This window comes from Rattus norvegicus, chromosome 1, assembly GCF_036323735.1.
Source record: "Rattus norvegicus strain BN/NHsdMcwi chromosome 1, GRCr8, whole genome shotgun sequence".
NCBI classification, from domain to species: domain Eukaryota; kingdom Metazoa; phylum Chordata; class Mammalia; order Rodentia; family Muridae; genus Rattus; species Rattus norvegicus.
The window spans coordinates 181,155,102-181,181,421 of record NC_086019.1 but is presented as its reverse complement, the minus strand read 5'-3'; the positions used below and the strand labels follow the sequence as shown (position 1 = coordinate 181,181,421).

General features: G+C 45.8%; 1 protein-coding gene across 1 annotated transcript in view; it reads right to left on the bottom strand.

Moving 5' to 3' along the window:
- Xylt1 (xylosyltransferase 1) overlaps positions 1-26,320 on the bottom strand; it is a 282,826-nt gene that overhangs the window by 179,626 nt on the left and 76,880 nt on the right. Inside the window, 1 exon segment of the mRNA NM_022295.2 lies at positions 8,654-8,692. Within this exon segment, the coding sequence (NP_071631.1) occupies positions 8,654-8,692 (39 nt within the window).

Here is a 26,320-nt window from a genome sequence, read left to right as displayed (position 1 = left end):
GCCACAGAGATGTGATAGCACTTCTGTGAAATCAGATTTGAGTATCAGGGCAGTTAACGGTTCCTGGGGTGTAACAGAACAGGAAAAGAATGGTTTTCACTGTCCTTCCTAGAAAAAATTATCTCCTTCTGGTGTGTCTGACTGTCTGGTAAGGACAGTCAGACTCAAACCTTACCCAGACTGGGAAAGCTTGGTCTTTCCTGGAAAAGATATACTGGAGTAACAGCCGATGGAAGGGTGTGTGACACAAGCTGGACCCAGAGCTTCATTCCTCAGTTTGAGCCATCAGGTATTAGCTCAGAAGAAGTTTGTTGCTTGGCTCAGTTTTAGGGGAGAAATAGTCACAAGATGGCCACCACTTTCCTTTCTCCCAGAACATGACATATCCAGACTCCCCGGAGCCCCACCCGCCCTTCTCTTCCCTTCAGAGATCTGATCCTCGTCCCACTTAAAGACCCCTTCTTATATCAAAACACAGCATGTGATGGCAGTGGCTCAGCTTAGGAGCCCCCCCACCCCCGCAGCACCGTGTCACTAAAAGTACACCTTTTGCTCCCACCACCCCAAAGTAACACTTCTGTCCTGCAGTACAATTAGGGACCACAGAATTTAGAATGAGATTCTATAAAGAAAACTGGAATGGAGGATGCTCCAAGGCAGGCAGGCTAGAGCTGGTAGGAGCTGACTCTACCCTGGTGCAGTAGAGGAAGGCCAGAGGAGGTGTGGCTATGCAATGGGTGTCCACAAGTGGCAGAGCTACACAAGGACACAGCCAAGCACGGAAAATTACCACACTGCATGCCTGCCGACCTCCTGCCCTGCCTCCCATCCCTGCCTCTTTTAGCCAGGGCAATGACAAAGCCCTTACTGAAGACAAGTACCAAGGGGGAGGTGGGGGGCACTGGGCAGTGGATCTAATGAGGATAGAGAGGAGCCACCCAGCACACTTCATCTCTCTGAGTCCAACATGGAGACAGTCAAGGACAGGTGAAGATTGCAGAGTGGTACACCAACCTTCTACCTTGTACCCACGCTCTAGTTTTAAGGACTCCAGTTTCTCCTCTGACTGCCCATGGCAGAGGAGCCAATTGGACGTACTGCTGGGTTACCAGGAGAGTTGGCCAGCTACCCTCAGCCCTAATTTTCACTCACAGTGTAAATTATGACAAAGACTGACTGGGAGGGAAACTGGGTTTGAGGCTACTCTGCTACTCAGGAGGTCTTATGTTTCAGGCCAGGCCTCAGACTTTCAATATATTCACTCTTTCCCTGCAAAGGATGGAGTAACAATCCCTTGCCCAAAGAACTATGGGCATGATTAGAAAAGGCTATTCATACACAGTGCTTAGCAAAGTCCTAGGTGTATATAAAACCTGCAGTGACTATCAACAGTAAGTAGCCTCATCTAGATCCTCTCTGGCCTTCTAGAAACATTTATATTGCAGCTTCAATAATTCTAGCACTGAAACATACTCTTAAGATCCCCAGTTTGTACAGCTCTACCGGAAAACCCCGTGGAGCTGACAGTCCATGCCTCACAGACCTTGGCACATGCTACACCTATGTCAGATGTCAGTGGGCCTCCTGATGCTGGTGATTTGGTGCAAACATGACCACAGTGTCTTGTCCCTTGGTTGTCAGTTTCCCAAGATTTTGTCTCAGCACTTGAAGTGCATGGGACTCTCTAAGGGTAGAAAGAGTCTACTGGGAGAATATCTTGATTCTTCCTACTAGATATCTACACAAATCTATGCTTAGCCTATTGGGTACCTATACCCGACTAACTCTATTTCTCTAAGCACACATGATCTACCTCATCTACTTTATACCAGTCAGAATCTGCATCGTCTGGATCTTTACCATATAAAAGCCACACCCACACTAATCACTCCCTGTACAAAACCTGCATCTTTATTTTATTGCAATATCTTAGCAACATAGCAGCAAGAGCAAAGGGCTTCATCTGTCACCTGGTTGTGGTTCCTGTCCCATCACAGGCATAACACTGGACTTCAGTTTATACATCTGTAAAATGGGATTAAAACTACTACCTGTCTCCTGGGTTCTCCAAAGTATCCTGTTTCATTTGGGCAGATAATGGAGGTTCTTCATACCTCAGTTTCTCATCCATGAGAGGGGAGTGACAGCCACACTCCCTTCCGTACAGGACAAGGACAGAATGTGGGTGGTGGAATCCATGCAAGAAGCATTCTAAGTTTCAGTGGCAGTCCAAGTAAGGACTTAGTAAACACAAGCTAAAAGTACTAGGTTGCTAAGTACACATAATGTATAGGCTTCATCTCAAAGTAAACTTTTTCATTGGTTATTGTTGCCATAGAAGGACTTAGTACATACTTCCTGAAAGTGCTAGGTTGCCAAGTATACACACAACGCATGTTTCTCGTGTCAATACAAGTACATTCAATGGGTATCGTTGTTATAGTAAGTACAACCAAAATTTGCTCCAGAAGCTTATATTTTGCCTGTTTTGTTCCCATTTTGTGGTTCTATTTGGGAGTGGTGGGGATGTGGAGTTTTCAGGAGGAGAAGAGAGGCCTAACTGGCCTAAGTAGGTTACTAGAAGCAGGCCTTTGAACTGCCTCTGCCTCTGCCATCTGGTCTACCAGGGTGTGAACCTCTGCTATATATGATACCCCTACTGCCAAGAGCCTCACCTTTCTTTCCTTGTCTTGATGGACTGAGGCTTTTTAAACTATGAGCCTAAAGCAGCTTTTCCTCTACAAAGTTGCTTCTGTTGGGGATATAGGTCATAGATTGAAAAGTGACAATTGCTATTGTCAAGAAGAACAATGACTTTATGTATTCTGAGTTATGTGATCTACTCAGGCCACTAAGGTTTAGGCTTGGAGAAGTGAAGAAGGGTGATGTCGACAGCATCTATTTCCTGTGACTGTGCAGGTGCATGTGGCTGGACTTTGGAGAACTGGCTTGGTTATTTGTGGACCGGTGTCTCACAGCAGTCACTCTGAGTCACAGGAAATAGAAAGTATCCTTGGCAATGAGACCACAGTTCTTCCTTGGGTACAGTCTCCCATTCTCTGCCTAGACAATGGTCCAGCCCCACCAATGCTAATTAGAGACCTGCAAACCAGAGTCAGCAGAGCTGATGGCAGAAAGGGATTGCTGTCCCCCAAACTGGTCTGCTCTGCCCTGGAGAGGCCCTGCTCCCACAAGGAGGCAGAAGATGGAAAGCAATTTGGTCTCTGCCATCTCTCAACAGATGCTGGGCACCATAAGAATTAATGGGCTGGAGACGCAGGTAAGGGCCATTCAGAAGCTCCTCATTACTTCAAAAACCGCTCTCTATGGAGGAAAAGGTTAATCGAAGCCCAGAGCTGGAAGAGAGGCGAACAGACTGCAATTGCTTTAATCCCAGTGGTGGCAGGAAAGCTTCCAGAGAAAGAAGTTTATACCAAAGAGGCTGTGCTTTGCCCCAGAAAGTGGAATTGAGCCTAGAAACCAGGAGACCTGCTCCAGTAGTCCAAAAGCCCTGACCAAGCCCTCTCTGAAGCACAGCCAAGTAGCAGAACTTTTATTCTGTTTTTCTTTGATTTAGCCATACTATGGATAGATCTGCTAGGCAAATGTGTTACACTCCCAATTGTAATTTCTTAAAAACAAAAATCCTGAATATTCTCTATATTAATGAGCCATAAATCTTGTAGGAAATTATCTCTCCTGGTGAGTTTTCCTCCCTAGTCATAATTATCTGACAAGATGTGACCTTTGTGTACACAGAACACATGGTTATGAATATTGAGGGGGTAGTTTATTGTACTTATAATCAAGGTCAATGTCAATACAGAGGGAATGAATGCACCATGGCTAGCACCTACAGGCTGCCTGAAATCTTATATTAATGGAAGTTAGTGAACTTTGAGTATAAGCAATAATACCAAGGAAGCCAACATTGCAGGGCTAAAGTATTGTTGAGAAATAAACTGTTGAGAAGCAAACAAGCGCACACTGAGCTTTGTCAACCTTGACACTATTGATATTTGAGGCTGGGTAACGCTTGAATGGAGGGAGACTGCCCCATGCATTATAGAATGGCCAACAGGTCTCCACTTTGTACACAAGATGCCAATAGTTCTCCTGTCTCTGAGTTTTGACAGCAAACATTATATTTAGTCATATCATAGGCAAATGTCCTGGTTGGCCAACCTCTCCCTAGGTGAGTGAGAACTATTGGTTTACAATGAGGCTCAAGTTCACTTCAGCAGGAGCCCATAACTTAACTAATAGCAACCATTGTCCAGATTCCTGACATTAGTCCCCAGATGAGCACAACACACTGAGGCCCCATGCTTCCTCTCACTGGACAGTTACGGGAACAGTGACCAGATGGCTGTGAATTTATGTCCCTTCTCTTTCCCCCTCATTTCCTTGATTCTAGCTTGATAAGGTAATTCCTTATCCACTTTGACATGATGATGACACAAAGCACTGGAGGAGTTTGAAGCAGCTCGCATGGCTTAATTGATCCTAAGGAAAAGTGGCATTATTATTATAGCCACCGAGATGGAATACGCACAAGTCTTAGAATGTGATTCCTGTCATCTCTTAGCAAGATTAACTCTCATCTCCTAGCGTCTCTTAGCAAGTTGACTGTATCAAGTCTGACCTCAAAACACACCTTCTGTCAAGTGTAATTAGCCTGGTGCTGGGGAGGCTGAGGCTGAGGTCAGAGGATCCAAATTTCAAAGCCAACCTGGGCTATAGAGTGAGACTCTGTCCACTGTGTCAAAGAGAAAAAATAAAGCAAACCTTTCACCCCTGAGAGAGAGTTTGGGGATCAAGTCCCTCCTACTCTCTTATAAGCATAAGTAGTTCATTCCATTCACTCTGGCAACTCATATTAAGAGCATGATCACATGCCTGCATATTTCTCATCTGATTCTTCCAACATGACTCCAGGCAGAAGCCTTCTGCCTCTCTTGCTGTCACATCCCTGATGTTGTCTCACACAAGGCCTGGCCTCTGCGTGGCCTCACAGCTATTTATTGAATAAGCCAAGATGAATGGATTACACAGTGTAATTTTAAAGCTTTCATATTCCCTGGCTTTGTTTGTAATCCTCCTGGCCCTAGCAGCATCTTTAAATAATGTGACTGTCACTCCCTCCCTCCATGCCCCCATTTAGCTGATCAAAGGAATTCAAGTACCTGGTTAGATTTGAAAACTGAGCAGTCAGGAACATTCCCTTCCTGTAGCCCTTGATCTCCAGGCCCTGGGTGATCTCCATATAAATGAACTTCTGTTCCCTTCCAAGTGAGCCAACCTCAGAAATACCCAGATTGACAGATCTTTACTCTACAAAAGAGCTCCTCCAGGACAGCTCCCCAGGTGTCTGCATCTGACTCAGAGCCATTTGCTAATCAGCAGAGGGGCTGTAGGAAGTAGGAGTCAGAGAGTACTGAAGGTGAAATTAAATGACAAGAGGCCTTGGCAATTGGAGTAGGTTCAGAAATGATAGTCCCCCTTGAGGATCAATGAAGAAGAATCAAACACGCATTCAGATTTATCACAATATTATTGATGCTCAGGGAGACAGTCTATTTTTCTGTTGTTCTGAAATGAATTTTTTTTCCCGATCGGCTCTGTAGCTGATGGTATTTACCCATAGGCTTTATGGCAGCCTGTATGACAAAAAAATAAAAGCACATTTCAAACAAAGCCATCCCTCTATCTGTCTGTCTGTGTATCCACTGTCCAGGCATCTATTTGTCTTTAGGTATCTATGTATCTGTCTGTCCATATCCATCCAGTATCCATCCACCATGACCTCTACCTACATATCTGAGTACAGCTGTAGATACTTGTGCAAAGCATTCCCTCTGTTTATCTATCCAGCCATGGATGCATATATCTTCTATCTGCCTATCCATCATCCATCTGTTGTCTGCCTGATTGTCTGTCTGTCTGTCCATCCCTATCTATCTATCTATCTATCTATCTATCTATCTATCTATCTATCTATCATCTATCTATCCATCTATCTATCTATCTCTGTGGTAATTTGAAGAGTAAGGTCGTTTTCTTAAGCTCATATGTTTGAATACTTAGTCCTTAGTAGGTGGAACTGTTCTTGGGAACAGTTAGGAAGCGTAGCCTTATTGGAAGAAGTGTATCACTAAGGGCAGGCTTTAAGGTTCCAAAAGCCTATGCCATTCCTAGTGTGACTACTACATCCTGCTTATAAATCAAGAAGTAAGTTCTCGGCTACTGCTCTAGCATGAATCATGCCTGCCTGCCTGCCTGCCTGCTGTGATGCTATACTCCATGACATTGCGAACTCATCCTCTAAAACTGTAAGCCCCAAATAAAGTCTGTCTTTTATAACAGGAGTTCTCAACTTGTGGGGTGTAATCCCTTTGGGGGATTACATATCAGATATCCTGCATATCAAATAGTTACATTACAATTCATAACAGTAGCAAAATACAGTTGTGTGTGTGTGTGTGTGTGTGTGTGTGTGTGTGTGTGTGTATGTGTGTGTCTGACTTAGAATGCAAACTATTCTTTTTTTTCTCCATCTTTATTAACTTGGGTATTTCTTATTTACATTTTGATTGTTATTCCCTTTCCTGGTTTCCAGGCCAACATCCCCCTAGCCCCTCTCCCTCCCCTTCTATATAGATGTTCCCCTCCCCATCCTCCCCCCATTACCACCCTCCCCCCAACAATCACCTTCACTGGGGGTTCAGTCTTGGCAGGACCAAGGGCTTCCCCTTCCACTGGTGCTCTTACTAGGCTATTCATTGCTACATATGCAGTTGGAGTCCAGGGTCAGTTCACGTATAGTCTTTGGGTAGGGGCTTAGTCCCTGGAAGCTTTGGTTGGTTGGCATCGTTGTTCATATGGGGTCTCAAGCCCCTTCAAGCTCTTTCAGTCCTTTCTAAGATTCCTTCAACAGGGGTCCAGTTCTTAGTTCAGTGGTTTGCTGCTGGCATTCACCTCTGTATTTGCTGTATTCTGGCTGTGTCTCTCAGGAGAGATCTACATCCGGCTCCTGTTGGCCTGCACTTCTTTGCTTCATCCATCTTATCTAGTTTGGTGGCTGTATATGTATGGGCCACATGTGGGGCAGGTTCTGAATGGGTGTTCCTTCTGCCTCTGTTCTAAACTTTGCCTCCCTATTCCCTGCCAAGGGTATTCTTGTTCCCCTTTTAAAGAAGGAGTGAAGCATTTGCATTTTGGTCATCCTTATGTTTTAATGAGTGCCATCCTCACCACTAGGGGATCCTAGGTATCTTCAAGACCTTCACCAATATTCTCTCAGCATCAAGTTATTCCTATATTGAGAATGCCCAAAGGTTTGAGATGGTCTTTAAAGTCCAGTGAATTCAGTGAGTTAAGGAAAGAACAAGCCATTAGATGACTAAATTCCACAGGTAAAATTCACTCACAGACACAATGGCTAAAGAGATATGCAAAGAATGAGGAACAGCAGAACAGAGGTCATGGGATCCTTCTCCTCAGACCTAAACATCTGTCCTGTCCAACCATCCCTGGGACCTGCTCCTCTCTAGGATAGCTATACTGGTGTGCCCCTAGGAACAGGGCAGACAAGCACAGAGATTCGCTGAGGATCCATTTCTCCTGCAGTGGAGAGGCCACACTGAAGCAAGGTGGTTTGTGACTTTCCGGGCTCTGGATAGGAAGACTTGAGCTGAGGTGCTGGTGTATTGCAAGGACCCAGGGCTGGAAGGAAGTAGGAAGGTGGTCTTTGCCAGCACGCTATAGAAATCCCCCAAAGGGCTGTTACACATTCATGAACTGTTCAATATGTTTTACTGTGTCTGATACCTGGAAAGCGTTCTCACTGGGGCTCCAAAGGAGGTCCAGCCTGCCTTCCTTTTCTCCTTGTGGTCTAACCAAAGCATGGAGCTAAGGAGGTCATCAATCCCCAGACACACTCCCCACAAAGCCTGTATGAAAGGCTGCATTTCACAGTACTAAAGCTTACACAGGCACCCACTCCATGCACCTCTGACGTGTCTCAAGATCATTCCTATGATGCTCACTAGGACTCTGTCAGAAGGCACGTTTAAAATGGAATGAGAACAACTTGGAGGTTAGACAGTTCCGTCAACACTGCAAGCAAGAAGATGCAGAACTGTATTCTACCTGTGTCTCAGTGACTCTGAGGCAGGCCCACAGAGAAGACATAAGAGCCAGGTCACATTCTCCCATCCCTGGAGCCATGGGCCGTCTACCCCACACGGAAACTCCACTGCTATCTATATTGTTCAGAATGTTCCAGCACCCAAGCAGATAGTATGATTTCCTGCCCTGGGAGCTGGGTCTTGTTGTTACAGTATTACTGAACGCCTATTATCAAAAGCTGTGGTCTGCTAGTCAAGACTGGAGTCTAGCTCTGGGTGGTGATGTGCCATTGTCTGTTCCCTTGAGAGTTAATCCAGTTGGGGTGGCTAATTACTTGGCCAAGGGTCCACCCTTCAGAAAGGCAAGTCACCTTAACAGTCACACCCTAAAGTGATAGGAAGAATAATTAAGCCCTTTAATGAGAAAATGCACATTTTTCCCCCCTGGATTTTCTGCCCCTATAAAGAGCTGTCACAGAACCTCAAAGTAAAGATAAGTGTCAAAGGCCACAGGAGGCACTCACCTGGGTCTCTAGGGTGATCAGTGGACTTGGGTGTGGATCCTGTGGGGAGAAAAGAGAAAACCCTGTTAAGTGGTGAGCATTGCTTTCAACCCTGTCTGATATCCCGTCGGATGGGGTCAGTCAGACCCTGTCTTCTCAGTTCTCTGAGAATGCCAGACCTTGACCCAGTCTGCCCTCTGCTGAAACCCAGCGCTCCTTTCCATATCTAAGGATGAAAGGGGCCCACGGCTGTCCATAAGGAGATCACTGTGCAGAACAAGGAGGAGGGGTGAGAGGTGACTCAGATGATAATGCACGAGGACCTGAGTTAAAGGACTGGCATGAAAAGCTAGGAAGGGACACACAACTGTAATCTTAGGACTGGGACACAGTGACAGGCAAATCCCTGGTGCTCACTGATAGTCAGCACAGCCTAATTGGTGAGCTCCAGGCCAGTGAGAGACCTTGTCAAAACAATAAGCAAGCAAGCAAACAAACAATTCCCCCTCCCCAACCAAACAAAAGCAAAACCAAACTACCAATGTGGCTGGCTCCTGAGGAATGATACCCGAGATGGACCTCTGACACCACATATTTGTACAAACACACATGCGTGTAGCCACAAGGTACCCATAAGAATGTGGGCTCACATGAATACACATATACATACAGGAAAAAGAGGAAAAGGTGCCTTTTCAACACATCTTCAGTGTGTTCAAACCCCCTATCTGAAAGAGACTTGGGTGCATAAGAGAATCAGACATAAAGTTATGGTTTATAACAAGGTTGTAGATTATGTGTATTCTTGTAAGACTGGAAGACACAAGAAAGAGAAAAAAGGGGGAGCCAATTCCTGTGGGAGCCAAACATCCCAGTAGGCCAGGAAAGATCTTTTCAGGCCAGAGAAACATCCCATTCATTCACTCTTGACAAAAGCCAATTGACTGGGGATGCTGGGTGGTAAAGTCTGGGGTCACTAAACATGAATTCTGGGTTGGGGGAGGGGCAGGGCAGGGGCAGATGGAGGGGGTGAGGACTAATCAGAGGTGATGGCATTCCTTTCCTGAGTGGTTTCCAAGGAAAACAGGAAACCCAGCACATAAAGACTATTTTTGTCTATACCACGTCTGCTCGGAACTTAACCATCCTATGTGACCATGATTCTGGGAAAACCACATTTAGCCGCCTCTACACAGGACGGCCATGCTTGTCAGGCCCTGGGTAGACATCCAGTTTGAAACTTGGCTCTCTCAAAGCAGAGTTTTCCAATACAGGTTTCTAGGAAGCCATGCAAATTAGCACCAGGCTAGCCTTCTTCAAGTACTGTGAATAAAGGAGAGTGAAGAAAAAAACCCAACATTCTAAACTCCTGGTAGAGAGACGGGGGTGGGGGGTGGCATTGAACACTGGGCTGCATGTATGCTAAACAATCACTCCACTGGCCTCTCACTTTAATTTGTATTTTGAGGTACAGTCTCCGTAAATTGCTAAGGCTAATCTGCTGGAACTCACTGTATCCGGCTGGCTTTAAACTTGTAATCCCCTTCCTTGCCTCAGTTTCCCAATTTGTTGGTCTCGCTGTCCTACAGGCCTTGTTTTTGTTAAACATTTTAAATATTGTTTTCTTACTGTCTGAGACAAGGTCTTTCTGTGTAGCCCGAGCTAGACTGGTACTTGCTATGCACTGCAGGCCAAGCTCAAACCTATGGCCATCCTCACACTTCTGCCTCCTGAGTGTCAGGACTGCAGGAACACACTACCAGACCCTGCCCTCGCCTCAATTCCTGTCTGACAATATCTTTCTCGTGGCACATTTGAGGCATGGTCTCAAGCACATTCAGACCTCTGGACTTTCCTTGAAGGGGAAGAAAATTTGTCTTCCCCCAATTCCAGTTTTGAGTCCAAGTCCCAGCACTTCCCTGGCGCAACTCCAGGGACGTTGCCACGGAGAGCCCTCGCTCACTCTGACTTTCATGCTGTCTGAGCACAGAGAGTCCTCGCACCCAGGAAAACACTATGGGAAGCTTTTCCTTCACTCTACCACACTGCAAAGCTGACCCACAAGGAACTGATGAGGAGTCTTGGAGAAAACAGTTCAGGTCTTCCCTCCACAAACTCTCCCGCTCTTTTTTCAGGATAGCATTCAGCTATGATCCACTAGAACTCAATGTTTACCAAGGTACTTAGGGTGGGGCACGCAGGCTCACGATTCCTTCCCTTCTAGCCACACTCATCATTTGTATGATCAGTGATGTACAGAGCTGGAGAGCGGAGCCCGGGTCCCTACTGAATGGCCACACAGGGCAGGCCCCAGTTTACTCTTCCAGAGATGGATTCATCCTCCCCATCTGTGGTTGGCGCAGACCCTGTTTGTCCTGCACAGCCCCTGGTCTTCACATCACCATCCACTGCGCCTGCACATCTCTTCTAACTGTCCCTCCGTCCATATTCATCTAGATTTGAATCGGAACAGAAGAAGCTGTGGCTCGGCCTCAAAATTAGCCACCTTCTCCAAAGCCAAATCCTAGCTAGTGCTGCACGGGGCATTGGGTGCATGCCCAGATTAATTAAGTTGTGCTTCATGGCCCATTTGGCTATTGTATAGGGCTTATGCTTCATTGCTCAGAATCCCAAGACAGCAAAGAAAGGGGGAATGCAATCCTAAACCCCTAAGAAAAACTTCACTAGGAAAGACCTCCCTTGGAAAGCTATGGAAAATCTCTGCCAGTTATGAGGATGATACCAAGAGACTGGTCCGTTGACACAGCACACAGCATCTACTCTTTATCTTGGGTTCCAAAATCACAGACCCTGTCACATGCAGTCGGGAGTCCAAGGTTTATTTCAAAAGCTTCTGGGAGAGGGAGTACAAAGGGCCCTTATTTAGCATCTTAATTAACTGGCCAGGAAGAGGATGAAGCCCTCACAAGGGGCCTGTGTCACTAACACTCAGCTGTTCTCATGCCAACCACACTTCCTTCTCCTCGCTGGGTGCGCACTGGAAATGTGAGACTCTCCCTAACCGGCTAGGTCCTGAGGACTCAAGGTATGACTGCAGATCTGTGAGGTCTCACTCACAGTAACAACCTCCTTAATTGGAAAGGCTAACGAAGTGGAACTGGGTCAATGATGCCGTCTGCCTAATCCATCCTGTCTGTCTAAATTGGGACTCTTAGGTTTACAGTAGAGTAAATTCCTGTCTGTCAGAGAGAAGGCTTCAAGGGACCAAAGGGGAATTTGCAAAGTGCTCACCCACTCCAGTGGAGTGCTTCTGGAATTATAATGAGGATGCCAGGACCACAGAACCTCCTGTGCTAGGGAAAGCACTCGTTCAGGGCACCAAGTGCAATGACAACTTGGAGAAGGCAAATGGAGAACCAATGGAGGAGACGAAATCTGTGATCTTCATTTCTTATGGCTCCCTAGACCCACATTCTCCAGTCCTGGGACTTTGAGGTTCTGCTTGGCCTTGGCCACTTGAGCTGATCCACTGGGAGTTTCTCAGAACATGTTAGACAACACAGAAGTGAAAGATATGATTGAACTTGATCTTCTGTGGTTTTTCCACCTCAAGAAGAATATGACTCAGGTGGCTACTGGTGCAAGGAAGAGGAGAACTATATATAGAGAGAGAGACATGGAACCAACTTATAGCTTAGACTAAGCCCAATATACAGATCCCTAGCTCACCCCCTACCAACAGAAAGCACAGAGAAAATGTATGTCTGCTCTTTTCGTGCACTGAGTTTAGAGTAATTGGTTATACAACATTACTGTGGTCATAACTAACTGATACACTCTCTAAACCCTGAACTTAAAAGAACTAAATATTTTGTCATAAACCCCACAACCTTGAAACTCAGTTTACTTAAGTATAGAAATGCATTCAAAGGAAATGCGCAGAAATAACTATAACGAACAGCTATTATTTCTCAATAATAATATAGTGCTAGCTGTACCATGACATCAAGCACGATACACTTGGCCATAAGGATCCTGGATGGCCTCTGAGTTCACCTTCTATATCCCACAGGATTCTTCAGGAGTCACTAGAGGCCAAAATAACACTAAAGGAGATGGCTGTGGAAGAGTCTCTTTCCCCAAGAGCTACACTGCTTCCATTCCTCTGGCTTATTAACATTATTACTTAATGAAGGTTTAGAGCAGTTAAACACTACAATGTGAGCATCTCCTGTTCAAAATGTTTGGGACCAGAAGAGATGTTGGAATTTTCTGCATCTGTAGTTGTTATGGGGACTGACCTGATGTCCCTTTTCCGATTTCGAAGCACGATGGGTTTGGGAAGTAGGAAATGCTACCAACAACAACAAGTAATACTGGGTGAATCCTTTCTACATTCCAGGCCCTGGGGTTGCCTCCTGTGCAGATATCATTTCAATTTCCCCTGTGATAACTCTCAGAGGGTAGAGACAGAGAAGCCGATGGCCAGAGAGAGCTGGAATAACCTGCCCCAGGTCACACCGTACAGCACCAAGCCATAGATGGCCCTCTCTTTTATAGCAACTCATGGAGAATATAGTCTGACTTACAAAAAGTCATCTCACACTTTGACTCATATCTACCAGAGACATACATTCAGCAATAAGCAGGATCACAGCAACAAACAGCAGACCACACCCACGTATCCCACACACACCCACATACGTTTAGTTGTTTTAAGATTGTAGACACTGTTGAGAGAAATTAGCACAGGAACCATGACTAAATGAAGCTGGTCTCTGCCCCAGAGAGAACTGAGTATTTAGCCAGATCAGTCGACATACACTTTCTGTGTTCTGTGCCAGCAGCCTGCACTGTGTCTGCCGGTCACCACAAAGAAGCCGCACATGAGTCAGAGAGACTCTGTGTACACTTGCCTCTGGGCTGACTGTTCAATCTGAGGAGAGCCAGATTACGGTTTTAGAGAAATGAAACTCATCTGCCCATCACAAGTCTTGTTCATAAGATCAGGAAGCTGGACTCAAATATTGTGTAGTCCATGGAGACCAAAGGCCAGATTCTAACAAGCAATTAAGCTTCAGGAGAGACAGCAAGGAGAAACATGTGCTTGGAATCTCAGGCATACACCAGGCATTTCTGGGTTTTTAGTTTTGCTCTAACAGGTGGTTTGTTGTTAGGCAATGGCTCAGGGTGGAGGTGACAATGACTCATGCTTTTCACACAAGACTTCTGAAGTCAGAGGGCCCTTACAGTATACCCTGTGTCTCAGTCACTCCCATGAGATGTGCCTGAAGACCAGCTCGCTCGCTCTCTCTCTCTCTGTCTCTCTGTCTCTCTCTCTGTCTCTCTCTGTCTCTCTGTCTCTCTGTCTCTCTGTCTCTCTCTCTCTCTCTCTCTCTCTCTCTCTCTCTCTCTCTCTCTCTCTCTCTCTCTCTCTCTCTGTGAACCCTGTGACTGTGGCTAGAACTGAAAACTCTCTAGCAAGGAATTAAGGCCAGCTTGGTAGACACAGAGAGGTCTAAGCTAGACAGAGTTCTTCCAGTGAGAATCTCTGAAAAAAATTGCTTATGAGGTCAAAATAACCTTCTCTTTGTTTTTTGTGCCTACCTAGTGAACACTTAGACATATCCCTAACGTTAATAAGACATATGTCATCTGAAATGCAAGTTGCTATAGATACTTACTAACTCCATGTCAGCAAAAAGCACATAAAAGTCACCATGTCATTTCAAATACTTTCTCTGTGACATAGTTTGCACTGGTTGCAGCCCTGCCTGGGGAGACTTCCTGCATCACAGATATTCATGGTAGGGCTGGGGGTGGGGTATATTTGTTTACAAACAGTACCCAAAGGGGAGAGAGGCAGGACCAGGGAATTGGTTCCTCTGATGCCAGACATAGGTTCATTAGGAACTCCCGTAACTGGGTATTCTAGGCAAATGTTCAAAGGACCTACATTTTTACAGAATGCCCATGGGCCATTCTCACCTACAAGGATCCTGAGGGCCTCTGCCCTGTGTCAGGGAGATGTAAGATGGTGAAATGACAAAAGGCAAACGTTGCATCTCTACTCAGCTGGCCACTGAGTATCTTCTGTACACATGACTCCTAATACTTTTGATGCTGGTGACATCTGTGTCCTAAGGAGTTTTCTGCAAAGTGTCAGTTATTAATTTTTTCCTACTTAGAGGGATAAGGTGTCTCTCCTGCCCCATGGAAATGGCCCAAGGTGTCCTGTCTTCTCTTCAGTCTTATCTCCCTAGGCATGTGTAGTTTCTGCTCATCTCTTTCTCAAGCCCTAAACACAGCAATCAGTGCCACATAACGGAGGATGATCTCCATGGGATTGCCTTGGTGACTTCTTTCACAGGTAGGTGGCCCTGTGACAAAGGCAAGGCACATGGCTGGCAAGTGGTGCTGAGGAAGGGATGTCAGGGACACAGAACTCTCCTTGTCACCTCGGTGAGGAGTGCTCTGCTTTGACTTGCAGTCCAGAATCACACAGAACACAATTTGCTGAGGAGTGACAACTCACATTCAAATAAGGATGAGGTGGAGAAATCAGAAACTCCATAGAGAAGGGAAAGGTCATGTCAGTTGTTTTGTTTGTTTTTGTTGTTGGTGGCAGTTTTTTTTCCAGTGACCCAGGCCATTGCCACAGGGTACATTTGTCTTCCTCTTGCTACCTTCCAAATTTAAAAAGTTTTATACACATATAAGTCTGATTTCTTTTCAATATCCTTTCCATCTATTTTATTCCAACTCTCTCCAATAATCTACAGTGTGATGCTCAAGCCTATGGATCTGGGAGAACCTTACCTACAGCCTTGGAAAATATGAGGGAGTATGGCCCCAAGGGAACACAGTCAGCATTGCAACACCTGCCTTCCTTAGAGTGTAGACCCCAGAACATGAATGGTCAACAAACCTGTTCGCCATCATATGCACAGTTTTGTTGTTTGTACCCAAGAGGGTCTGTTTTTCCATAAAGAGATGTGGACCTGGGAAAGCTGGCAGTGAAGTGTTTGCTGTCCAAGCATGAGGCCCTGAGCATGGATCCCCTGCAACCATGGAAAAGTCCCAAGCAGCACATGTGCCTAGGACCCCAGCTCTGGGGTGGCTGAGACAGGTGGATTCCAGAGAAACTCTGGACAGCCAGTCTAATTGAATCAGTGAGTTCTAGGCTCAACAAGGAATCGTGCCTTGGAACATAAGACAGAGGGCTGGGGAGAGGGTTTCAGGGGCAAAGTGCCTACTGGACAGAGGTAAGCCTCTCCAGCACTCACCTAGAAGCCCGGCCTGACTGTGAGCACAAGGGGCAGGAGTATGTGGAGCCCTGGGGTGGGGTGGAAGGCGTTGCCTGGCAGCTAGTCTAGCTAGTGAGAGTCTAGACACTCTGCTCCAAAAACCTAAGATGGAGACTTAACAGGAAAACACCTTCCGGCAACCTCCAGCCTGGACAGTCCTCTCTCTCTCTCTCTCTCTCTCTCTCTCTCTCTCACACACACACACACACACACACACACACACACACACACATACACACACCACCACCACCACCACCACCCCACATAAAGGTCATATGTATGTCTGGTCACCGCTGACAGTAAGCAGAACACTAGGGAGCATTAGGCTCCTCCTGAATTTAAGACATTTTGCTAAGTGGGTCACTGAAATTTCATGTCTAAGAGGTGACATTAAAAGCCCATTTAACAGATGGTGAAACTGATGTTTGGAGAAGTAATTTGCCCAGGGTGGATCATTAGTAGGTGTCTCTTATGGTTTGGTTTAGCTCTGAAGTGACGCTGTAAAAGGCTCATATAGTGAAGGGTTGGTCCCTAGCTGGCAAAGTGATTTGGAAAAAATTTGTAAATATTAGAGGGTGATGCCTAGTTAGAAGAAATAGGTCATGAGGAGAGCAGCTCATTAGAGTGCTCTCTCTCTCTCTCTCTCTCTCTCTCTCTCTCTCTCCCCCCCCTTCTCGCCCCATCCCTCCCTCCCTCCCTCCCTCCCTCCCTCTCTTGCAGCCCCACTTCCCCCAGCCTTCCTGTACATCATTAGGTTACAGTCTCACCATGCTTTCCCCACCATGATACCCTGCCTCAGCAGGATCCCAACGGATGATCCCCATGGGACCCTGAGCCAGAAAGAAATAAAACCATCCCCCCCCCTCAGGTTGTTCTCTAAAGGATTTTAGTCCCAGCTGTGGAAAGGCAACAGCTACAATATCAGAGCCAGCACTCAGAGCACAGAGCTAGGGCCATGGATGTATATGTTGCCCACCTACATAATGAGTTCCCTCCGTGGTTCAACCACATGATGAATCAAAATCACTCACCACATTTCAGTTTAATGGTTAGTACCAAATAGGAGCCTACGAAGACTAGGGGACTGGATCAGATTCTTCTAGTACTAGGTCTCCCCCATTTTCTCCATCTAGGCCTTTGAGTTAATGGGTATTAAAGTTAAGTAAATGATAGGAACTAAGGGGGACAATCCAGAAAAAAGTTTGCCTCACAAGCATAAAGCCCTGAGTTCATTCCTCAGAGTATGTAAAACCTGGGGATGTGGTCACTGGAGGGTCCCTGGAACTCACAGGCCAGCCAATGTAGCCTACAAACAATGAGCTTCAGGTCACAGAGAGAGGTCCTGTCCTCAAAATTATGAAGTGAGTGGTTCTTGTTCATCCACAGCTTCCATGTGCATACGCACTCATGTGAGATGGCATACACATATGTAAACACACGCCTGCACAGCACACTCAACAACAGCGGTAATGACAACAGCAAAAGCTACTCATGCTTGCTGTGAAAATGGACTGAGACAGAGTTTGCTAGCCTGGCTCAGCCTTAGCCCAGAGTGGGAGTCACAGCACCAGTCTTCCTCTGAAGACAATCACTGTCACCTTACAGTGTTCTTCGTTTTGAGAGTCACTTTAGTCCACAACGAGGCCCTGCTTTGTAGCAGCCTCAGCCTCTACCCAGTGCAACCCAGACAAGCGCTCCTTCCTGGGCTTCTGCATGTAGCCCTTCAGTTCTACGGGCAAGAACATCTGCCAGGGGATGGAAACACAAGCCGCACCTTCAGTTTCACTCAGTCATTGGCGTTTCCTGGGCACCTACTGGTTTTTCATTCACTTGCTGGGTTGACCAAGATAGCACTGAGTATGTCATCTACTACCTGGTGTTTCAGTGACACTGTGCTGTGTTCTGAGGCTTTGGGGATTGGCAGGTGAGGACTTTGTTCCACAGGGAGGCAGTATGGATTTGAGCCCCGGGTCTGAAATTAAGAACCAAAGAAGAGCAAAGGAAGAGAACTTAAAGATGCAGGTGTGTAGCTCTGTCCCTCTGTGGGGCCTGTGAGGGTGTGTGTGCACGTTTGTGAGTGCTTGCATGTGTGCATGCGTGTGTGTGTGTGTACGTGCGTGTGCGTGTGCGTGTACAATATGGTTTTTGAGTTAGGGTTGCATGAAGCCAGGTTGGCTCCAAACTTGTTATGTAGCTGGGGTTGACCTTAAATGCTTGACACTCCTGCTTCTACCTTCCAAGTGCTGGCATTTATGGGGCTGTGCCGCCATGCCTGGTTTGTGCAGTGTTGGACCCAGGGCTTCACAGATGATAGGTAAGCACTAAGTAATTGCATCCCCAGCCCACTCTGTGGGTATTGTTCGCCAATTACTTGGTTTCAGAATCTCCATACAGCAAATGAACAGACACTACAGATAACTCCATCTTTCCTACAAGGTTGACTGAATGTAGCCCAACCTCAAACCAGCCCCCATGCTTCCTGGCGAGTCTGTGTGAGATCCAGGCAAGAAGTACATTTCCTAAGGGCTACCGCCTGTCTGAATCAAAATTCAGTATGGCCAGGAATGTAGCCAACCGTAGGTCACTTGTCTAGCATGTGATCCCTTGGTTTGATCTCCAGTGCTGCCAAAACTCAGCCTGGAATCCAAGTTTGTAGACGTTACAGAGTTCCGGATTCATCCTGTTTTGCCTAAACAAATCTCTCAGCCTTCCCAGGCTCCCCCATTCCCTTTCTTTTCTGTCCTTCTATTACTAGAATATATTCTGTACCAAAGACACCACATCCCTTTGGGAGACTGATTCAGCTGTGCTTCATGGGTGGAATATTTCCAAGAGACCACACGCAGAAATGCCAAAACAAGCCATGGAGGGAAAAAGAAAAGACCAAAAAGACAAGGAAAACAAAACAAAACCAAAAAAAAGGAACCAACGATCCTGAGAAAAGAGCTCTGAACTCCAGGCTCTGGGATGGACAGAAGATTCCTCACTGGTCTAGGGGAGCTGCTGAAAATACATGGTTACTCTGTGGGCCCAAGGAGAAAGATGGTCTTTCGACAGTTAGAGTCCACGTGGAGCTCAGCACACCTCAGCAGAGGAAGGTCCAACCTGCCTTCCTGAATCCCTCTTCCACTTCTTTGTGACATCGATGGTACTGCTGCTGCTGCTGCTGCTGCTGCTGATGATGATAATGATGATGGTGATGATGATGATGACAATGACGACAACACATTTGATGACAATGGTCACTTTATTTCTCAGTGCTGATGATATAATTCCATACCTACTGTATGCTAGGCTAAAGCAGGGTCTGGTGTATTGCGCTAGTGGACATCATATCTGACACAGCTCCATCTCATCCTAGCCCCAGTTCCAGTGAAGCAACCCCAGCCCTATGGTGGCCATCATCACAGCTATCATTCTGAGGTCCTTAAAAGGAACCACGATCAGCAAGTGACAGCAATAAAAGTATAAGCAACATGTTATTACATCATCAATCCACTCTCACAGAACAGTTGTGAGACAGGATGTTTATCCTGGGGATGGGGATGTGGCTCACTTGGCAGAACACTTGCTTAGCATGCCTCCCCAGCACTGCACAGAACAGGGGCACTCGGGAACATACCTGTAATCTAACAGGAGGTACTTGCAGGGAGTCACAAGGTCAAGGCCATCCTTAGCTATATAGCAAGATTGAGGCCAGGCTAGGCTACATATTTGTCTCTAAGCCAGTCAGTCCGACAGACAGACATTTAGAAAACAAAATGTCCCTAAAGACTGGACATAGGAACAATCACTTTCTATATTTTTACTATGAGGAGGTGTTCTTTGTGACATCATTTGTTTATTGGGCTCCACATTAGAAATATCCTGGGGTATTGTTCCCAATTTAAAGAGGTAGAAATGCAGCTGGGACAGGCATGGGACTTGCTCAAAACCCAGCAAGACTAGTGTAACCTTATTACCATCACAGTCATCTGAAAATCAACAGTGGAAAGTGAACCACAATACTTGGGTGTTGTCTGCTTTGGCCTCTATGATGAGCAAAGCGTTTTAAAACTAGCTGCAAACATTTCAATAGAGGACGACATCTCCGAATCTTAGTGGATGCCTTTTGTTGCGATGTCAGCAGATGTGGCTAAGGCAGACAAGCCTCAGGGCCACAGTAAGAATCACACAGCGTCTGCCTCTTGGAGTTGGACTCTGTGCTGTAGCCAGTTCTGTCCACCAACTTGTGTCCAGGAAGCATGTGAGCTTGTGATTCTCAACCATCTGGGTGCCATCTTTATCTTAAGAACTCTCCAGGATGCCTCCATCTTGCCCCAGCCCGAGGAATCAGTTTCCAAGGGGTATTTCTTCATGTCATGTACATATATACAATGCCATGTAGATTTCACAGGAGAAAGAGGTTCTAAAGAGACAGAAGAAGGCTGAACATGGTGTCAGCCTCTACACTGAGCTTCATGGTATGTTGGTGTGTGTGTGTGTGAGTGTGTGTGTGTATGCACGTGCACGAGCTCAAGTGCTTTTTTGCGTGTTCTTGTATGTGTGAAGGCCAGCGGTTGATATCAAGTGTGGTCTACAATTGCTCTCACTGAACCTGGAGCTCGGCCTATTTGGATAGACTGGCTGTCCAACAAGTTCCAAAGATACCCCTGAATCCACCTCAGTGCTGGACAACAAATGCTGGGATAATAATATGCACTAGGCCTTTTACAGGGTGCTGGGCATCTGAACTCAGCTGCAAGTACTTTATCAATGGAATACTCTCCCCTGCTTCTTGGTCTTGTCTCATGGGGACTGTGAGTTGGGAGGGGATCAGGAAGAAGGAGGGGGATATGGGCCAGGAAGACAGAGGGGGCTGTGGGACAGGAGGGCAGAGGTGGCAGGCAGGAGTAGGCGGAACAGGAAGAAGTTCCTGGTGTTCTCTGCCTGCTGGTTTCCTGTAGTCACCTCTGCAGCTGCCTGCAGACTGTGGGGCTGTTCTCGGAAAGAAGTGCTCTCATCACCCATGACAACAGACTTGGCCCAAGGAACCCAAAACGTGCACAGCCCCCAGAGGCAGGAAGACCAAAGAAAGCCCAGTCTGACACAGCATGCTGCTCACTGCTCACAAAGCTCCAGCTGGGTGAAAGGGACAGGACAAGGCAAGAGGAAGGGAAGGGGGTCCAGGGCACCCCAATGTACAATGAACTCCATTCTCCAGTGAATAAGCAACTCTCCTCAAGTCCATCTCAATGGCTTTGTTTTGAGGACGAATTCTACACCCAGAAAGCCCAACTTGTCAGACCTCCTGCCAAGGTCAACCAAGAGCCTGAGATCCCCAGGCAAGTTGATAATTGACACCCAGGCTACAACGTCTGTGCTAATTCCTGCTGGACTGAACCAAAGCCCACAATGTTTCTCTTTATTTCTGTGCCTTTCTGCACTGGGTGGGAGGGGGATGCTAGCTCACATGTAGGCTGTGCTTGGTGTTTCTGCAGGCTCCATTCAGGGGGCTAAGTGCTTCCTTCCCCAGAACTTCACTGAGACATCTGCAGGGGAGGGTGAGAAAGAATGGGAGACACAGACCCTAGTTAAAGTCTCAGTTCTCATTCGCTACACAGTGAGAATTATCCCCAGTATCCCAGAGCCTCTGTGGGGAGGGCACTTTGGGACTGTGACTAGTAGAGCTTTTGCAGAAGTAACAAATGAACTGGGACTGGAGAGCCTCATTCAGTTCAGAGGTGCTTTGATCTGCCTGCAGAAGGACTTCAGAATGAAAGAATGACACAGAGTGGCAACTTATACAGGAAAGTGCAAAGCTGAAGTTCTGATAACACATATCTAGCATCTTCTAAAGGCACTTGCTCACCTGGGCCGAACAGCAACCTCCCATCTCACAAGAAGCATGGGCCCAGCAGTTTGCCAATGCACCTATGCCAACACCATTTCTTTACTTAGGATGCTCATGTGTGGTGTGAATAGGGGTTTGTGGAAGTGAGAACTGGGGTTCAGAATCTCTAGCTTAGTGGGTCTCAAGTCATGCCTCATGGAGAAACTGGGCTTAGACAAAATGTGGGTACAATGTGACATGAACTGGACATAAAGCAAACTTGCCTACAATGTCCAAGGATGATACAGCCTAAGAAAAGCATGTGATATACCCAGAGATACTTGGTTAAGAGCAGTCTATGCGGCCAGAGAGGGAGCATATTCCTATGGCTGCCTCCTCTGCCTGATCCACATATGTCCATACTTCAGAGACTCTGTAGGTTCAGTGCCAAATGGCACCAAGAAAGTGATCATTGCAATAAAGCCAGCCATATGAACTTTCCAGATGTTCAATGCATGCAGAAGTTATGTTCATATGATACTATATTAAGTCTACAATAGCATTATGTCCAAAAGTAGGCACAAAACTTAATTAAAAAGAATCAGTTGATAAAAATGCTAATGATCATCAGAAATATTGGTGCTCATGGACTTGCCTAATCAGAGGTTGCCTCAGTTCTTCAGTGTGAAAAATGCATAGTACCTATAAAATGCAATAAAGCAAAAATGCAATAGTATGAGGTGTGTTGTTGCTCTTTAGACAACTTGCCCCATTTTCCCACGATTGAGGACTGTCCTCTTTATTTGAATATTTAATGGAGTCATCTTGGGACTTGTGCATAGAAAACTTTGGATGGATACTTATTGACTCTAGATTTAGTGGCTCTCAAGCCGTGTTGGTTTGTAATCCAAGAGGCAAATGAAAGACAGATGCTTAGAACCCAGAATGAATGGCAGGATGGTCTTCTTACTATAAAGTAAGGAATGTCCTCCTCACAAACTAAAATGTGTGGAGAAATGGCAGTGAATACTAGTCAGCTAATATATATGTTATGAAAGTAGAAATGTTATTGTGTATGTGATGCATGGCATAGCTAACAAACTAGGCTCTGGTGCAACTACATTACATATATGGATGTCATAAATCTAAAGTATGTTCCTAAAGCCAGGGATGTAACCTCAGTGGGAGAGCACATCGTAGCGCATTGTGTGAATGCTTGGGTTTTGTATCTAGCATCACACATAAAAAAAATAAAATGAAATAAAATACAGGAATGTATGCACAGTTTCTTCCATCCTAAAAACTAGAAGATCTCCACATTGTCTGCCTATTGTCTAAAACTTCTCAAGCTTTTTGAGTCACCCCACTCCTGGCACTATTATCCAGTGGTTATTTAGGTAGGAAGGTGGAGAGTGGCCAGCATCAGGTTTCCCAAGCCAACTTTGATTTCTGAGCTAGAACAGAAGAGGAAATGAGTGAGAGAAAACGCATTCCATATTTCACTTCTACACTTTGCATTTATAATCATTCATGCAGACACAGCTTTAAATAACGAAAGGGGGGATAGTACAGTCGTTCTGATCTCACCTGCTAACTGTGTTTACATGCTAACAGCGTTTCTCAGGGACAATTATCTTATTACTAGTTTGCTAATCTTTTCAATCTTTCCAACACAGTTTACAGCTGCAGACTTCAAAAATTAAGGCTAATTAAGACCCTGCTTCAGGCAGGTAGCATAAACCGCTCACACATTTTAACAGAGTAAGATAAAATTCGTTTGGAAAGAGGGTGAGAGGGGCACAATGTCAAAAGTAGAGAGAAGCCTCAGTCAATGTGTAGGTTCTAAGGCTAGGATATAATGGTCCCTTACCATGCTCAGGAATTCTCCCAGAAAACATTGCAGATCCCAAATCATCAGAGGCTCAACCTCCTCCTGTCAAATAGACAAGTATTTGCACACAACTTAAAGAATCCTCCTACTTGTGCTAGGTAATCTCTTGTTCAATCTTAATGGCTAAAACCATGTAAATGCTATGTAAACAGTCAGCAAACCATGTTAGAGAATGATGACCTTAAAAGTCTGTGTGCCTCCTTCTCTCCAGGCAAGCACCTCCACCATGCTGTTTCCACATTGAGGCTAATTCATTAGCAGCCACACTAAACAAGCATACAGATTAGCTATTGATATTGTGTAGAGAAGGATGGGGTAGGCACATAGGTATGTGGAGGTACCCATGTGTGCACATGTGTGTAAGGAGGTGCATAAGTATGGGTAGGTTAGAGGTTGACCATGGGTACCGATCTCCAAGTGCTGCCTACTTTTTTGTTGTTTTATTAAATGAGGTCTCTCACTACCTTAGAACTCATCTCTACCTAGCTGGCCAGCAAGTTAGTTGTAAGAATCCATCTCTCTCTACCTTTCCAGTGGTGGAATTAGAAGCATGAAGCACCAAAACTACATTTTTAAATATAATAGAGATCTTGAAATCAAATGCAGGTCCTTGTACAAGTACAGCAAGCAATTGAAAGGTCTCTTGGCCCTGTTTCCTTTCACATTTACTTACTTCTTTTTATTTTATTTATTTATTTATTTATTATTTTTTTTGTGAATTTAGCATTTGTCATGGCACACATGTAGAGGTCAGAGGACAAATTTGAGGAGTTGGTTCTCTCCTGATACTGTATGGATTTGGGGGAATCAAACCTGGGTAATCACGCTTAACGGCAAGCCCCTTTACTGGTTGGCCTATCTCCCAGCCCAGAACATGTTATTCCTGAGAAAGGAAGAAAAGAAGAATGAAACTGGTACTTTGAGAGAAAGACTGGCTTGAAGTCACACAGGATTAGGAAGGAACCTGTGCCCAATCAAGATGAGGCTTTTCTGTAGATTGACATAAATCCTCATTAGATAGCATCTTTCTTGGGCTCAGGGAATGTCTCGGTGGGTAAGAGTCCTTGCTACATGAGCATAAAGACCTGAGTTCAAATCCCTAGTTCCCATGTAAAAATCGGGGCTTGACTGTAAGCACAGCTCTAATCCCCATGCCAGGGCCACTGGAGCTTTCTGGCCACCAGCTTAGCCCAGGTTCAATGAGATACCCTGTCTCAAAGGCATAAGGTGGATAGCAAGAGGACAGGACACCCAGTGTCCTCTGACGTCTGCACATGCATGCATGGATGTACATGAACACACACACACATGTGCACCGAGTGAGGAGGGAGCATATCTATATAGACACTGTGGGAATATTCACTAAGCTTTTTGCAGTCAGAGCTAAGGCTCCTCTGATCAGCCACTCAGTGAGACACCATGCTGGAGATTTTAAGGCAAATTTCCAATAATTTCTATTTTCCGTTTAGAGAGATCATCACAGTTTCCACACAGTGGAAGCCAAGAGGTTGCTCCCACCCGGCAAGCTTTACAAATTATTCAGTCCTCCATAGTGTTATGGACGATGAAAAAATCAAGAAGGGACATGTGACAGAATATTAAAGTCTGGTAAAATACCTTTCTTCTGTCTAAAATGAAAAGACTAAAAGAAAAATCAATCTAGGTTAGATAAAGGTCAATTTGCAGCTTGGGGAAATGACATGGGCATTTGTGGGCAATGAGAAATGAAGGCTTGGCTGCAGCTAGAGCTCAGAACAAGAGCTTGTGCCCAGCATGCCCAGGGTCCTGGGTTTGATCCCTGGAAGGAGAGAGGAGAGGAGTGTAGAGAGGAGGAGAGCAAAGTGAAGGGGAAAGAACAAGGACCACACCAACCAACAAAATATATGAACATCCAAAACACCATTCTGTCAACACCATCCATCACACATTTCCGCTCCATTGTTGGGTATTTCATGTAGAATGGACCAGTACCCCTCAGTTCACTGTCTCATCAACTTCCTGTCCCAAAGATGCCCAGAACCCTGCAGAGTCTCCCAAACTCAAGCATATTACATCCTGTCTGTCTGAGCCACCCCATGTCTATTAGCTGTGCACACTCGCTTATCCCAGTTCACACTGAGCCCATGTAGTTCAGAAGGAGTATCATCAGTACACAGTTCTGCATCCATCTGCTGTGTTCCAAATGAGGAACATAGCTCTTTTCTTGCTGAATTTGAGCATACAGGAGCTACAAGGAGCCCAGAGATGAGTCACCCACTCTACAGATGAAGAACTGAGGTTCAGCAGGACAGAGATGGTGCCTGATATAGTGCTATGTTTTCTCACCATGGCTTCTTGCCATGGGCAAGGTACAATGAGTCAAGCACGAACACACTCCTGTCTGCAGCTGAGGGCAACAAGGAGTGTTCTTTTGCTCCAACCCACTGTGTATGCATGCACGAAGAGGTGTGTAGATATGCCGGTGTGTGTTAATGAGCATGCATGTGGGAACACAAGTCACATGTGTATGCATGAAAACATATGTAAGTGCATGTCAGTGCATGCACACACATACATGTGAAGGTCAAAGTCACACATCTTCAGTAGCTTATATTTTGAGATAGAGTGTCTCACTGAGTTGCCCAGTGAGCTCCGGGAATCAACCTTTCTCTGCTTCCCCAGAATGGGGATTACAGGAAGAGAAATCAAACAGGGTGTGTAGGTGGAGCTTGGGGGAA